General features: G+C 44.0%; 2 protein-coding genes across 2 annotated transcripts in view; one reads left to right on the top strand and one right to left on the bottom strand.

The window, feature by feature from the left end:
- Window positions 1-5,221, top strand: part of T265_01807 (hypothetical protein) — a gene marked incomplete at both ends in the record, with an annotated part of 9,613 nt that extends 4,392 nt beyond the window's left edge. Inside the window, one exon of the mRNA XM_009165917.1 lies at window positions 5,083-5,221. Coding sequence (XP_009164181.1) covers window positions 5,083-5,221 — 139 coding nt within the window. The remainder of the gene's footprint in view (window positions 1-5,082) is intronic.
- The window catches only part of T265_01809 (hypothetical protein), a gene marked incomplete at both ends in the record, with an annotated part of 41,493 nt that overhangs the window by 11,311 nt on the left and 12,202 nt on the right, over window positions 1-17,980 (bottom strand). The window contains 9 exons of the mRNA XM_009165919.1: window positions 360-444; window positions 782-813; window positions 1,036-1,194; window positions 2,972-3,364; window positions 4,476-4,643; window positions 5,986-6,114; window positions 7,490-7,860; window positions 9,558-9,696; window positions 14,090-14,289. Coding sequence (XP_009164183.1) covers window positions 360-444; window positions 782-813; window positions 1,036-1,194; window positions 2,972-3,364; window positions 4,476-4,643; window positions 5,986-6,114; window positions 7,490-7,860; window positions 9,558-9,696; window positions 14,090-14,289 — 1,676 coding nt within the window. The remainder of the gene's footprint in view (window positions 1-359; window positions 445-781; window positions 814-1,035; window positions 1,195-2,971; window positions 3,365-4,475; window positions 4,644-5,985; window positions 6,115-7,489; window positions 7,861-9,557; window positions 9,697-14,089; window positions 14,290-17,980) is intronic.

Raw genomic sequence — 17,980 nt, 5'->3', positions numbered from 1 at the left:
ATATAATATATATCTATATATCGTCCAGCTATAACACCCTTTGGATGCCTAACTGCCATGCCCCCCGAAGGTTGCATGAGGGCTGGGATACTTCAAGGTTGCCCAAGCCTAGACAAAGGAAGTCGAGAGATAGGGGTCGGGTTCGAACCATGGACCTTCCGGTCAGTAAATTCACGCTCCAACCATTTGGGCCATCTCGGTTCAGATCGGTAGTCACAATTAACGCGATTCTAAGTTTACTGTGAACAACAGTGAGAAATGATGAAGCAGTGACAGAATCACTTCGCATTGACTACTACCACATTAAGAGCGGAAACCGGACTAACTGTTCCACAGTGATAGCAACTGAACTTGCTTACATCCAGTAGCAAAGTGAGAAGTTCCTGGCGATTGCCATTGTCAACCTTTTTGAGCTGCTCCGAAAAACTTTTCTGAGAAATGGACCTGAGAGAGGAAAAGGAATATGGGGAGTAATACAACATACTCTATGGGTGTATACGCGTTAGATACTTAACTTAGGAAAATATAAAAGACCATTTTCTTTCGGTTATTTGTCTTCCCGTATACCGTACTCATTGGGGCAGGCACACAGATAACTAGTGACAGTAAGAGGAGCATGATGGCGAACAGGAATCCTTGCAATAAGAGGGCCTAGTAGATAAAACTTTGAGTTAGTTCCGAACACCGATTTTCAAACATCATTCTTTTACGCGAGTCCTACCCAATACGATGCGATGGAACATCACGACAGAGGGTACAGCACGTATGTCCAGCAACTTACCATCCCAAAGTAGTTAGCTCTTCCAGTGTACCCTAAAAATGACGACAGTTCACGGGTTACGTCAAGCCAAATTAATTGGAATGAGACAGAACAATGGAGTCTTGAAACAACGCCTGTATTTTTTAACAGGATACAAAAATAAAAGAAAGATTCACATCATACAGGAAATGCGCGTGTAATGTGGATGGACTTGCACGGTACACATCCATCCCAAATCGCTTCAGAACAAATCAACTGAGGTCAACCGGGTTCACGTGGGAGAGATCGAAAATTCTACTTTTGGAAGCCTGCCTACCAGTTGTTCCGGCCAATTCAAGAGAATAACCCGCTGGATCGCCGGTACTGGCCACCAGGTGTTCTATGGAGTCATTCACGTGACCTAGAAACATGCGAAGTCGCACATCGGAGAATAGCTAAAGTAAAAAGCAGAAGGGAAGCTTATGGACAGTGAGTCATGTAAAGAAGATATACAGCGATAAGTCTAATATTGTGCCAAAGCAATCATACAGGGGCCTTAGTGGAGCATATTCGGTTGAAGAATATCACTGATGAGAGATTCAGCTTAGACCATAGTTAACACCAGCATAGTTTGCATCTGGATGGACGCACAATCTCGTAGCTGAGAAACCAGAGGACTATGCCTATCTGGCACGTCCCACAAAGGGCAAGACTGATCGTGGGCTGTCGAGGTAACCTTGTGTGTAGCGAGATGTCATGCCAGCTTAGCAGAACATTTCTACTTCTAGCAAAATGTACCCATTTGCAAACCAATTTGGTTTTGCGAGAGACTCACCTGGAACCCAGCTGAATCTCTCGTTTGTGATGTTTCCAGTAGAACATAAAGTTGACGGAAACTCGGAGACTGTGCCTACCCGATGAGCCGCAAAAAGGGCGAAACGCGTCGTAGGCTGTCGAAGAATTTTCAGCAACCTTATGAGTATTCCTAATACTACTTCTACCGCTGGTGGGATCACTGGTAGTGAGAATTACACTCCAAGACCATTTTTATAGGGATCTGGTGAAGGCAACTGAGTAAAAGTACTATGAGTTGACTATTAATTTCAGATAACTAGCAAAATAGAAAAGAAAACCTAGTGTATGGCAGAATATGGATGACTTCGAACCGTAAACTTATTCCTTCACAGAAAAAGTGCAGTCTGAAAAGTGATTGAAAATCGTCATATGAAGTGAAGTGTGGAATTAACAATACGCGTGAGTACAGACATGGTTCATAAATCATGAGTAAACTTGGTAGATATCTGAGCACAGAGTAACGGTATCTATGTACTACTGCACGGAAATTCACATACTACAGGGTTCGCCCAAGTGGTCAGATAGGATATGGGAACTAACTCAACTGCACACAAACAAGAGATTAGAAAAGCCACAACTCATATGGTATATGCTCAGAAACTGATAGATGGACTTCTCCTAGTCCCAGATTTCCACTGAAAACAAGTTTCCTTGGAGCTGTTCACGAAGCTCTGGGCCTGTCACAAAAGCATAGTGCAACTAAACCATCGGGAATATTACTTTTGGTGGGCTCAAATAGTCAAGCAGAATCACAGTAGGTACGCACTACGTTTGCACCAAAGAATATGCAGATAAGGGAATAGTTGTATGCTGTGCTACACAGAAAACTGCATGAGCCACCATGCGGATTCGTGGATACTGACTTCATTGAAAAGCAGCAGCAGGGATTCAGTGAAGAAGCAGTCACTAGACCAATGTTGCAGAACTACCAAAACGTTGTGGACTAACATATAAAAATCGGGCTTCGATAAATCAACTCGGACTTTACGCGATGAAGGAAAACTGGCATAAACGGCAAACAGATGACGATCAGTGATCACTGTAGAACCAAAAGTCAACACCTTTCTGTGTTCTGAAAGCAAAAGCAACGCTTAATCTGAGCAGTGTTGGGAACGTTACCTAACGTCACTAACACTTGGTAAGTTGACTTCTTCTCATAATAAACCGAAGTAGCTAGAGTATGGTACATCAATACTATTGTCAACAGTATACCTAAGAAGATAGTGTGCGAGGATGAAAACAGGATTTCAGTGGAGTCGAGTAACTCAGATGAAAATCCAGCCTTAAAACTGGAATATTGAATTATGTGTGGATTCTTGGAGATAGAAAGATAACGCCATTATAACGATGGATTATGGACCATGAAACAGCACGAACCTTGTACAGCCCGTACTTCTCCGACGCGATTAGGTTAGACAGCTCCACACATTTCTGATGCATTCCAACTGTTTGGTACAGTTGAACTAACAGAAACATGCTATCTGGGAGGCGACATTCGCGGAGAACATTCATCTGCATACGCCTGGATTCGGGGCTTCCGCTTAGACCCTCCATGATTTGGCAAGGAGATTGTGCTGACCAATAGTCAGACGGTGATCTGGCATCTCCAGCTTCGTTTGGTTGTTCAATCTCTTTTCCGTCCCGGTGCAGACTGTTCGTGATATTGTCTTCTCTAATGACCGGCACATCATCCTCAGATTTGCTTGGTAAATCAACCAGCCAGCCGGGTGCTGGATAAGTGAGGAGAGCGAGCAATTTTTCGGCAGCTACCTGGAAAGTTAGTTGAACATGGTCTTGAGTAACAGTAGAACAGTAATTCAGTAACTCTAATTCAACAATGCTAATCAGAAACTCGATACTACACTGCTCAGCTGAATATAAACATAAACGAGGACTGACAAAGATGAACCCACCATATTGGGTTTGTGTACGTTATAACAAAAAATCCGGTGGTTCGATTCAGAACAACGCGAAAATTCCAGCTGCCACCGAATACAGGCCTATTGTAATCAAAGGGAGGTAAACTGAAGCGTGTAGTGACTGAACTGGTGTCAGTCTTCCAGTCCTACTTAAAAAGTGGATCCCCGTCGAGGTGCAAGTTATAGGCGCTAGTGTAGTTGAAGAGGAACCACTGCACTTGGGTGCACAGTTTCTGAGCTGGAAAAGTGAACCGAACTGAAGAGGTCAGTAGATTGTGGGTAGACATGCCCCGACCTCATTATGGGCTGGTATCCGTTTCCTCGACTGTAATTACAAACTGTGCTGATATTCCAAGCCTTTTGCGAGTAGCAGTGAGTGGGGCTGTTCGGATACCAAGCCTAGCAACTGAAGAATACCGGCGCGCAGCAAGCAGTAGTCGTGAAGCCATCAAAATGTTGGTATTATCGGCTGAAGAAAACTAAGCGTTTGGAGCCCAGGTTATCCTAGCGATGGGCAACCGGTTTGATTCATTCGGAAAAGCAACACGACGGTTAGTCATGAATTTGTGAGATATGTACGATGGTAATGTCGTTATCCACACCCCAGAAATTTCACTGCGTGACGTGCGGTAATTCTCAGGCGCGCAGAAAATGTGCAATCCCAATGCTTCGGATGAATAACACGCCTGGGCAACCACACCATACACAGATCATTCTTCTGTGGCTTATCAAAGTTAAACATACTGGTCAGTTCGAATTTACTAACGTTTATCGAGATGAAATGTTACCTGTTTACGTGAACTTTTTTCAAATTTTTCAAAATAAATCGTCGTGGAAAAAAGTGTGTTAAGCGATCGCAAGAGTTTGCAAAGAATCATGATCCCGCATTGCACGTGTTTGATGTTGGTGCATACCAGTGACCCACTACTCACTGTCCACTCAGAGTATGTAGTAAGACGTACCTCTGTGTCTAGCTGCAGTTCATGTCTCCATCGCTCCAGACGATCTTCATAGGCTCGTTTCGATTCTTCCGCTTGGACTCGCTCCGTCAAACTTCGTGGTGCAGCAGGACCAGTAGGTGGAGGAGGACGGTTTTCATGTGCTTGCTTGAACCAGCCAGCGAATGCTTCCTATCGGGTGAATGACAAAAGAGATCAAATTGTTTTTAAGAAGCAAAAGTTACGTCTTAACATTAGAAAGCAGAATAGACATAGGTTCAGTGTATACTGGGGACAATAAGACCGCAACTGTGTCAAAGCATTTTGAAGGTGCCGCACTGTTCTCCCCGATAAGTAGCTGACGCATTACATTGGGTGTGGATGTTTGCATCCAACTCGTTTTGACTAAATCCGTTAAAAACCACAACAATACTGATTACGTGCGGAAAGAACTGAGTAATGAAGCTGGACCCACTCACTGTCAAGAGTATAAATTCCCTTGAGGGTTGAGCCATTTGATTAATCATGTGGGTGTTGTCTACGGGAGGCGCACTGTACTGTATAACATATCTGCTCCAGATATCCCACTATTGACCTCGTCTAAAGTATGTTTGTGCATGCCTTATCCTAGATTAAGTGCCTGCGTCGACCGTGTTCGTGTGTCGGACGATAAACCCACAGAAGAGCTGGAAACGAAGACTGATTTGCACCTTTGGGACGTATTTTTCAGCAGTAGTGCAACGGCAATGAAAGTGGAGCCTCTTGGTTAATTGAGAGCGGGACAGCCAGGCCTGCCTTGGAAACTGAGTAGTAAGTGAAGTTGGGCATCACTAGAGCACTATGCGCGTAGGTGTCGAACAATACTCATGAAACACATGATCCGATCACACCAGGCCCTTATCGCGGGTTCGGAGCTCCTGAGTGGTGGATGTGATAATTCCCAACAAAAAAAAATAGTAGAACAGCGCCTCTTGGCTTTTCAGCGCAGCTGGTTTCTCTCACAGGATGAAACTTCAATGAACTCTTCGTTATCTACAAATTTCATCCAAACAGATAATTCTACATCACATGAGCTCCATTGTTTTGGCACGGATGTTGCTGACGATTGCGATGACAATCCTATTCTTAGTAAGATAGCCGATGATACTCAATATTCAGACAGCTTCACAAAACCCAACTTAACAAATTTTATTCGGACAGCTACAACCGCTCCGTGTTCGACACTACCACCGACCTTAAACATACACTCAAGAGAAACATCACAATTTGAGGGGATACTACTGACTAGACTGAGTTAAGGACGTTTACGGTTCTGGTTGAAAAGACACCCAGTACTACTCACAGCTTACGCATCGGACGCTGGAAAATTACGAAGTCAAAAAAGCGGGTTAAACGGAAATCTTATAAACAGTTTGTGAAGCGGTGTGCACAAGTTCCCACGAGTGACTCACAGTATGAGATTTGTTACTCAACAACATTCGCAGGTGGACAGAGTCCAAGCGCGCAAATGAGTGCAAGTATAACAGACGCTCACCTGGCTCTCCAAGTACAAAAGCAAACACTCGTGCTCGCGAATCGTATTAACTAGCCAAGAGGGGGAGCCACAATCTTCACAGATTATCTTCGCCCGTTCGAGGGTGCCAGAAGGCAATTTCAGGAGAACCTAACAAAGAAGACCGAGATGGGGGGAAGAAATCAGTTCGACTGGTTTGAAAGACCAAATGAAACAATTATAAGCACGGGATAGGCAACGCAGAACCAACCAAATCTTTCGGTGTGCACTACTTCGATGCTAACATCTCTAGCACTCAACCTACGAAGTCTCATGGAAGTTAACTATTGTGATAACGAGTAACAACCCGTCAGCCTGACAAGCTGTCTTGAGGAAAACATTAGCACAGAAGACGTTCGCGGAACAGATCAAGTTATGCATGGACTCCACTGGGCAACAACAATCAATGTATAGAGAATCCGGAAAACAACAATTAAACAAATGCACATCAGGATAATAAAGACTGAGAATTTCTGAAGGTGAGACCTACGGATTCATAATGGGCGAACTAAAAAACACCGAGCGTGCAACACAAGAGCAACTGAATGCAAACCCAACAGGACGTCCACTCAGGAAAGATGCTACCCCGAATACAGTGTAATTCGTTCTCCGAAAGTAGTTAATCTCCTCAGGAGTCACAATAGCGTTCCTCCTCATTCACCATCTCGAGCAGGATTCCCTTGGCTTTTCTCCACAGAACAGCTACATACCCCCCGCTCCCATTCACTATCAGAGTCTCTTCCAGATAAATGGAAGCACGACAAGAAAAATTGGAAGTACACGAGCAACAAGGTAGATAAAAGAGTGGTTTGGCAAGTGGAAGCGGCTGGTACTCAAACTTGACTGCTGGTTAATGTTTCAAATGTTTTACGCACAATTGTCGATAGCAAACTGGAAGAAAAATACATGCTTTGTGTTTGTAGCCTGTTCGCGTCAACCTGGCCCACCAAATTTTCTGGTACCTTCATTTTGTCAGATTTGGAAAGCTTATTTCTCCTTCATTAATACCCAAATGAATCCGAAGCGTCCCTGCATTTATTATTCACAGCCTTTCGGTGCATGTTGCTCAACCATTCGAAAGAAGGCAAAGTCATATAATAAGAGACAACTTTGATCTGGATAGCACCAGTCGTGAAGCTTGGAGTAGAATCATGCTGCATGCACCGTGCTTAGTTTAGGTTTCGCCAGCTCAAACGTCAGAACGGTCGTAAAGGGTTGAAGGTGCTGAATGACCAATCCTGGCCTGAAAGTTGAGGACACATCATCCTTTGTGTGCCCTTTGCCCAGACCACATTGACAACAGCTTGAGCAATCCGATTCAGGCGACCTAAATAACACAAATCCAGGAAGTAAGTTGCTTACGAGTACGAATGACAAAGTACAACCACTGGGAACCATAAACCAATGCTTGCTGAATGCCTACAAAAGGATCGAACAGCCAATATGGTGGGTTGTGTGTTCGGGTTAAAACTGGAAGGGAAAGTACCTTTTGAGCAGCCTTCAGTGAATTCATTGCGATAAAAGTTCTCAGAAAGCTGTTAACCAAGATTAAGGCCTCTCCACGCTGTCTTGGATCGTAGAATAACCAGTCGAGAGATGATAGCCGCATGCGATTTACTTCTGACAAGTTTTCCACCTGGTCTTCTTGCAGAAGCGCAGCAATACCCATCTTTTCTATTGTAATCAACCGATCATCTGCCGTCTTTTGATCATTAGGTGGAGTTGTATCGTCATAAGGAACCAACATATGCTGTTCCCGTAGCAATCGTACCACGGCTCGAGTTAAACACTGCACATCAAAGCCGGCCTGCGCGGCCAACTTAAGGCAACGCTCACGTTCGGTAGAATCGATGATACCTAAAAGGAGCAAATAAGTGATTCAGGAGCGTTTAACAATCACAATGATGATGTGCGGTGTAGCCGACCGGATTTCCAGATGAACAGAGGAAAACTAATTGGTCATAAATTTAAGCGGCCATTTCATATAGGTTGGAAGGAGACCGTTATGCACCAGTGAATCGAACCAGTTGTGCAGGTGCTCCGAACTAATTGGGAACTTGCACAGTAAGCGGAGAGGATATTATGACGGATTTATAAATTCAGTGAGCTGAGCAATTTCGCTGCAAAGATTTTGTCATCAACTGAGGTGAAGTAGTGAGCTGGCCATGGGTCGGACCTGAAACCTGAACCAGATGTATGAAGCAATCACTTATTTGCCAGTTTTCATTCAAATTGCTCAGACAACTCAAAGTAATGAACACCAATAACTGAGTCACCTTTTTCTTTCGTAGCAGAGCCACAAACTGAACTTATGGGTGGTCAGTTTTATCGGCTACTGTGATGAAGACCTGCTATCAAATCCAAATTGTCCTCACCAGAGACGCCCGAACTTACAACGAACAGAAACAAGCCATTAAGGTGCCCAATTAATCCAAACGAATTAAACCTAGGAAAAAGCAACGGAATGATGCCTTTTTAGGACAAATGAATCTGATAAGACTGGAAAGGATAGGAACGTCTCATCGGCCACATCTTTAAAGAGAAAAATAAAAATAAGGGAAGCCGGCGACGCTTGACTATGGTAAGATATAGGTAAATGTTTTAGTTAAGGTGAAATCGGTTCAGGTGAACGATCCTAGTTAGTCGCGTTAAAAACACTGCTTTAACGTGAGGTATAACCTAGGTCAAAACCGTCAAGAAGTTCCGTGGATACCTAGTCGAAACACCCATAAAATATCCTCACAACTTTGAGAACAGTAACATCATGTGACGTATGGCAGAGTGCAGCTCAATTAGAATGGACACAACGGGATACTGCCGACAAATTAAAGGGCATCAATCAACCGCGGCCGGACCACTTTCTATTCATTTGTTGGATCGTTTCACTTGGCAAAGTCATCCACTAAACGGGCTACTACATGGAAAACGCGACTTTGCCTTGAGAAAAAATTCATCAGCTTATTATCATGTTGGGGGAAAAAGTGCACCGTAAGGCCGTGTCATCAGCAGTTGTCGGCACACTCCTAAACATATAACAACCTTGAAGATCTGGTACCTTTTTCCTGACCAATGAACGCTGTGACGAAACCGGAACAGTGAATCATAGTAGTCACGTGATTGGAATTAGGAGAGCCCAAGGCAACTTGCGTGCAAATATGATTTCTTCAATACGACCTCTCGAGTAGACTTAACGGTCGCTGTATACGTCACAGCGTAATAAAAGACATATGGACTTGATGAAATAAATAAACGATTTCTGAGTAGTGCGGATTATTCGAGATTGGCAGGGCATCGGAAGATGAAAGTAGTCCCTATTATGGAGGAAATTAATAATCTACTAATTATATATAGGGCAACCCTTTTAGAAGCCTGAGATTCCCTCAAGTTTCAGTTGAATCCAGAGGATCATGGAAACGACCCGATGTGTGAGATGTCCCATAATATGGACAAAACATGAACACTCGAACCCAATGACTCATATACACACCAAAATACAAGTAAACAAGTATAATATGCGGCGAAACTCTACGAGCTACAATATGCAGATCACCTACCTGATAAATACGAAGAGTACCATTCTAACCGTACGGCACTGGTGGGTAAAGTTGCTGTGTAGTTGGCAATCAACTCAATACGGTGGTCAGTCATCAGAATGGACAGATACGCCTTGATTATCTGGGCACATGGTTCGTCCTGAAGAGAAATAGAGGAGTACATGAAGCAAACGCTACACTGAACTCAGAAAGTTTGGTGATAGTGTCTCAGGAAGAATATAGGAAAACGGACGAGCGGTCGCAACGAAATCTGATATAAGGGGTTTTCCGTAACTTTAAAAGCATATCCGGTAATAAAAGAGACATCACAGATGCTTCCCAACAATAGGCATACGCTCCACAAATCCATATTTTTCCTTTACAATACGAAATGCTTAAGCGTAATACACTACTCATAAGGTTGTAGTAATGTATTACGTCTTTGCATGTATCGCGACATCTCAAACATCGTACCAATTGAAACATGATGCAGCACATTCATTTGCTTAAAAAATCATGAACGAGAAATTGGTATGCAGATGTGTGTATTTCGCAAACATGAAATGTTGTTTTATCAAAGTCACTTATGATCCCATGTGAGAAGCGCTTTGAGACACCAGAACGAAGGTGGGGGCACTTACGACCGCAAACTGTATCCCCAAAACTCGGGTCGGAAATAATGCGTCTTCCCATTCTGAAACACCCGTAAAAACCCGTTCAAATTTTTCAGCCCAGAGTTCAGTTAACTTGAGAATCTCACATAGTGTGTCAAGTTTGCAGAATGGGTGACCGGGGAATTTCAAGGTTGTGCAAAATGATACAACCATTGTTGGTCACCTCTAGGACCAGCCGGCAACCGAGCTTGAAAGTGGCAAATAATTGAATAACTCGGCAAGGAAATGCCGAGTTCTAAGACAATATTTGCAAGGACAAGCCATGATGAGAGCGGAGTAAAAGGAACCCAGCCATAACCACCCATTGGTCAAGTTTTTCCGCAACCAACCAATAGATGATTAGCTCCAAGAAGGGCGAACAGGTCGTGGGCTGTCGAAGAGTTTTCAGCAACCTTGAGAGTAGTTTCCCTCATGAAAACCAATAGGCAGGTTTTCCTTCCGCGATCAAGCCCAAAACATGGATTGTAAACGCACGCGAAGCAGCGGTCGATCGATTGCACTCAGCCCAGAGATAAGGGGTTTTCCAAAGTGTCAATACTTTTGGATGTTGTCCCGGGCGCGCTTTTCAGAAAAAACCGTCAAACTAACCAAAAATCACTTTGGGTAGAGTAGTTTGGGTGTGGCCCAATACAAAGTACAGCTATATACCAGTAAGTCTTTTCCGATGTGTTTTCGAATTCTCTGCCAAATGATACGTGGAACGTAATAACTCTAGTTCCTGCGGCCAAAATTGACTGTTGTCAGAAATGATGTACCATCATCATCGACAGTCAAATAGACCTTGAAAATCACGGAATACTAAAATTGTGAGTCGGTTAAACGTGCGGCGTTGTTCTAACACCTGACAGTGTGAAGATTCGATAGATCTAACCCGTAGCAAGCCGGAATCCCGTTTGTTGCTCTTGAGTCAGTGCTCCACGTTCCACCATAAGACAACGAAAGACAAGTGACGTCAGGAGTCTTGTTACGACTGGGTCAAGCTGATCCCCATAAGACTACCGCACTCAGCACGGTCCTCTGATTTGATAACGGACAATATAAACGATTCTCTGTAGTTTTCTGGAAGTCCGCTTTCTCCAGACATAGGCAAACAAATCACGTAAGCGCCAACTGAGAACTTCACTGCTACCGTTGAACAAAACGCGTAGTAGGTCATCCGGACCCGGAACTATAGAGGAAAATGTTGGTAGCTCAGGTAGCGTAGATGGTGGTCGTTGGCTTGTTCGCTGAGCTGGGCAATTTGATTGCAAACGTTTCATCACCAATCGAGGTGACATCATCAGTGCGTTATTGTGGAGCGTAGTAGTGCGTAGCTACCATCACCTCGATTGGTGATGAAACGTTTGCAATCAAATTGCCCAGCTCAGCGGACCCGGAACTCGCTGGCGCTTGAGAAGACATGTGAAGTCATGAACATCCGAGGTCATAAGGAGTTCCAGTTTCACCACCCACAGATCTGATTCAATTTTGGGATCCAACTGATTGGCAACAAGTGGCTACGAGAATCGTTGTTCAAAGCGACCGGCTAGGTGGCCTAGAATTCGTTTGTTATTCAGAATGGCCAGGCCACTTTGATCCCTGATGGTTTCGCTGCCAGGCGGTTTGCGGTGGTCGGTCCATTCCCTTAACCTTCCCTGTTCACCAGGCTTCATGGCCAGCCAACTGACTAAGCTTGAACGGGCGTCGGATAATTTGTCGGACTGAATTGTGCACAATGTCAGTGGGGACATTCCACCGAGATTCAAGCAGTACCACTATTCTAACTGATAATCAGAGTTTGAGTGGGCTTGGTAGCATCGTGCCGCGGGCGAACATCCTGGTATTGTGGCGACTTGCTCCATCACGAATTCAGATCCAACAGTGGAGCAGAGGGAGATTCTGATAAATTAGTCTGCTAGTTTCTCGGTCGCTGAGTGATTCATCCGCACTGTAAGAAGTTCCGGTAAACGAATAGACAACCGCCTCTACAGGAACTCATGTTCAGAACTCCCACAGGTGTTCTAGAACGAGGGGTAGTTAGTTATTGATTCACACCATCGGTAACTGATGGCGATGTGATCAAATTGGGTCCGTCGCTGGCAGGCTGCTGGAGGCTGGAAGTTAGTACTGCATAAAAATACCGGCAGTCAGCACACAACTGAAGCAACCGTTCCTCATCGACCGTACGTACCTTGTCCGATCCAAGTTTACGACCTTATTGAATTCCAGATGCGCTAAATCTGTGCACCCAGATCTCAGGCAACAACTACGATTTCTGAGGCTTTAGCTCGCCGCATTAGGGCAGTCGCGTTTCATACAAATTGCCTTGAATGGGATCAGAGATTCAGTCGGTTGGTGCATAAAAGAAAACGACGACAATTAACTTCCACCTGTGAGATCCCTTCATGAATGTTGTCAGGCAAACCGCACAGGGGCGACTACCTATGGGTAGCCAGTCAGACGAGAATTATTCAGTCCGGTGACTTAGCAAGACGTCGATCCCTGTACATCCTACCGCAGCGGCATCTGGATAGCCCGAAATATGCAGCCGGGAGTGGATGGACGATGATGAGACTGTTAGTTCAATCACTGTGCCAGCATCTTGAATTCTTGTCTCTGAGGTAGGCAGAAGAAAAAGTAGTTGAAAGAAGAAGGCAGCAGTGCTAAACTCCTTTTTTTGACGCCCTGCTGTAGGGAGCAAGTAAGGTTAGCCACGTGACGGTCGATGTGCCACAACTATTGCTGGCTGAAGGTGTCATGGTTACGCGTGAGCATGGATACTGCCGGGGCTCCCACACCTAGACAAGAGGACGATAAGGGTCCTTTAGAAAAGCCTTCGGATCGAGATGCTGGCAACACTGCGGTGATCACCGGAAAATGCCAGCGCATTATCTTTTTCAGAGAACAGCTCAAAACAAATGTTCTCACCACCAACCTGAAGGACTGGGAGACTGCGTCGGTGAGAATGCTAACCATTAAATAACCTGGTATGAGAAACTCTGCGAGTTTCGCACGAACACCCTCCACAATAGTTCACTGGGTCACGAAGGCAACAAACATTCATACTAAGGTAAGGTACGGCCTGTTCGTAGTGGAAAAGCATTGGCGTGACAGATTTGGTTCTAATTTTGTTCTGATGTTTATGGGTGAACCGTTTCGATCAAAGGAATACCACCTGAAGAATCGCGAAGCTGTCAAAGTTACCCCTTCTTGGTGCATAGACCATTATGTGGGACGACCTATTGTTAGGTGACAGAAATCCAGACAAAAGCATTTGGAAATCCACGTCTGAGTTCGAATCATGGTTCTTTAGACCAAGAGCGCGAACCTCAACTGGTTAATCAAACATTAGTAAAGACTTTTATTTCAGTAGCAAGATTTTGCAGTCAACCGTCACGCTTCATCCTCTAAGCGAAGTAAATCGTTGCTGAAAGAGCGATAAGCAGTTGGCAGTCACCAACCATGCACGCCTCAAGGACCTCAGGGACGAGACGAACACCGTACTATGCAGACATCATAAACAGTGTGAATAATTCAATTGAGAACATAATATAACATCATACTCTCCGCCGACCTACCTGAGCGGTCGCTGGCAGTCAACAATTCCCCCTATCACATCAAGGTAATAGTTGTTGGCTTGAACGGTATCACAAAGAAATTCGAAGAAAAAACAATCCTATCATATTAAAAGTTGTTCGCTCACGCGAGGACTTTATGTTTCAGGTTATTTTATTGTCCACTTCGAACTGCGCTCGGTGGGTTCGAAAACTGTCTATAATGATAGTCGTTTTAGCTAACGGTGTGTTATTGCATAGGTGAGTCCCGAACAAGAAAAACACAATGCCATTCACAACTTGGATTTACCATTTGTGTAGTCCACAAATGTATAGAAAAACTCACGGGGATGTCTGGTTCGACAGATCGCAGAAAGAGGATGAAGTGTGCTAGGAAACGAAGTGCTTGACAGACAATCGGGTTTTTGGTACTGGAGGTCCTCAAAGCAAACGGCGGTCTCAGAGTTAGGCTTTCGTCGGCGTTAGAATAGCCTGTGGCGGCTTGAACTAGCCGAGGCATGACACAGGCGACGGCCTTTAGGTAGGCTAATAGGAATGGAGAAAAACAGAGGAGCAGATACAGAGATGAGTTAAGCCTAAGTCAAGACAAAACTTTTCCCAAGAGGCATATGTAGATAAACAATGATTTCGTAAACTGAATAAAGCGATTAAAATGCTAGATATAGATTTTGGACACGTTCCCCACATCTCGGCAGTGATTGGGCACTCAAACCTAACAATTGCTTGGGAAAGCTGGCCCATCTCTAGGTGTACAAGTTCTCCCCGTTTCGAAACTTATCATATCAACTTTTACTTTCTAACAACTTACACCAGATCTCTTCGGGTATCTGGTCCATCACAAATAAGGTCCTCCAACGGTAATGACAGATTTCTACCGTTAATTTATTAAGGAGAGACACGGTGAATCATGCGTGGGGTACAAGTTTGATAGAAACTTCATCCGTACCTTAGTTGGTAGAATACCCGCGCGTTAAGCGGGAGGTCGATGGTTCGAGTTCACTCCAGGCGTGTCTCTTCGTTTGTGATATTTGACCAGGGACTTTTCATTTCCATATCTACCATCGGAGTTCTACTTTCTTGTGCACCAGCTGTTATAGATCGAACGCATTTTTTTAAATAGACCCACTTGTATGTACATGTCTGCTGAGTGTTTTGTTTCAGGGTGTGAGCACCAGTCCTCTGTGACGTATCGGAAGCACAAGGATTTGCAAATTCTGTGCAACTAACAAGTAAACTGAAAACCCCATGCCTCGTTGCTCATAAAAAAACTGAAAGTGTGAAGACCGAAAAGCATTAGCATTTAGAAAACAGACTAATTCACTTAATCGACAATGCCTCGTTGTTTGTGAGGAATTACTTATGCGAAGGGGACACTTTTTTCCTTCTAACATTTGAGTTGGAACACCAAACCAGCCAAACCAGTTGCGGTTCGCGTGCGGAAGCAGAGAAATGTGAGTTCATGAGCAAAACGATACGGGAAGGATCCTTATTCATTTCTACCTTTCACGTGGAAAATACTACCAGAAGGTAACCAGAACTTCACACTACGGTCACGTTCGCATCGGAAGGATAACTAAGATCACCTGCAGTTGCTTTGCAAGAGTCCAGTGGCCGTCTCAACGCCATGAACGTGTCCACCCCATCGTGACCAAACGCTCCAGACAACAAATCCGTTTCAGATGGATTGTCTAGGTAGAGAATTCTCTAAAGGGGATTTGATTTTCTTGATCACGAACACACACTAGTCTAATCATCGTAGCTGAACTTCACTTCAGTTGGTTTACACGCATACAGACACAGACATATAGACGCATATGCACATACATATTGGACAGTACTCACAGCTGATGCAATAGTCAGATGGATCAATTTTACATATAATCTTGATTGACTTCAATCTCACTAATGATACCTGGCGGGTTTGTAAGCACGTGTAGGGGACGAAAAATCAGATACTNACAGTACTCACAGCTGATGCAATAGTCAGATGGATCAATTTTACATATAATCTTGATTGACTTCAATCTCACTAATGATACCTGGCGGGTTTGTAAGCACGTGTAGGGAACGAAAACTCAGATACTTTGTCACTCGATGCATAGCACTGGGCTCGGTGCTCCCTAATCTTGCTCACTTTTATAAATGCCGCGATGAATTCAGGAACGACTCAAATGTTCGGGGTTGACAACTCCTTCAGCAAAGATTTGATATCTCTTCATCTATTTCATTTTTATATGGTTCTAACCATCAGGAGAGAAGAAACCACGTTTCGCTGGTTCGCTGAAGAGCACTTCAACAGTAAAATCCTCCCAGAGGAGACCACATTCTCTCTTTCTCGTCAGGTGACCCTTCCAGGGATATAGGTGTTTTGTGTAACAAACGTTTTGGCATAAATTTCGACTTTATGACATGCTTTCTTCTCATGAATTTAAGTGAATTGTCTGCTTATTAATAATCAAGTCTTCAGTATCCCTCGACGTAAACAGTTATAGTAATCGTACTTAATACCAAGCCAGTTTTTATTTCTGTATGAAAGTGAGCCTAAAAACAATGATCTATATGCTTCCAGTGGTGTGAAAGCAGAGTGAGACTCTACGGAGTTAGGACGGAAAATATTTGGAGAAAAACTGCTGGGACTTGGCATGACAATCCAATAATGTCGTTATTTACTTATAAACCGATGCGACATTTCAGCACATATTTCATCAACAAGATCATCGAAATCCGTTCTCCAGGATACATGCCTTCAAAGATATTAGATAGAGTGGACTTATGGTATGGGGAGTGCGGGGCCGTGACTCTTCATAGGAAGCACATGCAGTGATAAACCACCAATTGTTAGGAGTGGAATGATGCAGTCGTTACCACTGCTCCAGAAGTTAGTACATTTCTCAATATTTCATTTCCTGGGAACTTGGATCGTTGACAGAATGCGTATCTTGTTTTCACTTTTGAAGCAGACAAATTGAGGTTCTGGGACGTCGAATGCGTACTGACCAAAAAGCGTATTTCTTTTCTCTGTACAAGAAAGAACTAAGTTGAAAGTTCCAATGTTTCTGGTATTGCGATCCCTATGAACCTCTACTTTTGGTCAATTAATCAAGTTGTGAAATTACTATCCTATTAATTCGTCGCTTGAAGAGCTTGACATTTTCCAGCAGCAAACGCGGTAGAGACACCCTGCTGCATTCCCTTTCCGTTAGTGTGTCTCATGCTTTTCATTGATCCCAAATTCTGCAACTCAGCAGCTGGATTGTTCAGTATTACATTCATACGTTAAAACACGCGGTCTGCTTCGCTCGGAATACTGATATTCCTAGCACCATATGATTGCCAGCGATGATCTGATGGTATGTATGGCTATGTTTTAACTCAGTCTTAAACGAACACATGAACTCGAATTGGAGGGAAAAGTTGGAGGGTGGTGAAGTTGGAAGCGGTTGGAGACTGAGACTGAGGTGACGGATTTTTATGGGACGCAATAAACGACAAAAGACCCGTCTGGCGCCTCAAGGAATACCTAACATGAGGTGGCCTGGTGAAGCACATTCAGTTGCCTGAAAACATCACAAACGAGTCTCTCGAAAAACCAAATTAGTTTGCAAATGAGTGTATATTCGCTAATTTCGTGCAATTTGTTTCAAATAGAACACAAGGTTGGCGGAAACCCGGGGACTGCGCCTATCTGATGAGCCCCAAAAGGGGGAAAACCGGTCGTGGGCTGTCGACGGATTTTCAGCAGCCTTATGAGTAGTACATCATAAAAACCTAACGTAACCCAAACAACAGAGTAATGTGTTGACCAAAGCGTCCGCAATTCAAATCCACCCCTTTATCTAGCCATGGGTACTTTGTTAGCATCTTCTCTCTCGTGATCCTGCAGGGTGAATTGTGACTATGCAACACAACAATGATCAAAGTTAGGCTACCACTAGATCAACAATCCTTCACGAAAGACCGTGTCTTAAAATGGTGCCTCGGATTCTGTATTCATATTGAGCTATGCTGCGAAACGCAGTTTTTGCCTTAGGTTTTTCTGACGTAGAAATTGGACAGTCTTCTGGTCTTTAGTTTTGTAGGTGAATCTGTGTAGCAATACGTGCAATAAGAGATATACTACTCCGACATCCTTACGTTTTTTGGAAAAACTCTTCGGTTGAAGACCTTAATCATCTGCTTATCTATTTTTAGGCGCCCAAGTGGAACCCCGACTATA

The sequence above is a fragment of the Opisthorchis viverrini genome, assembly GCF_000715545.1.
Source record: "Opisthorchis viverrini unplaced genomic scaffold opera_v5_20, whole genome shotgun sequence".
Lineage (NCBI taxonomy): Eukaryota > Metazoa > Platyhelminthes > Trematoda > Opisthorchiida > Opisthorchiidae > Opisthorchis > Opisthorchis viverrini.
This window is presented reverse-complemented; position numbering and strand designations above follow the sequence as displayed.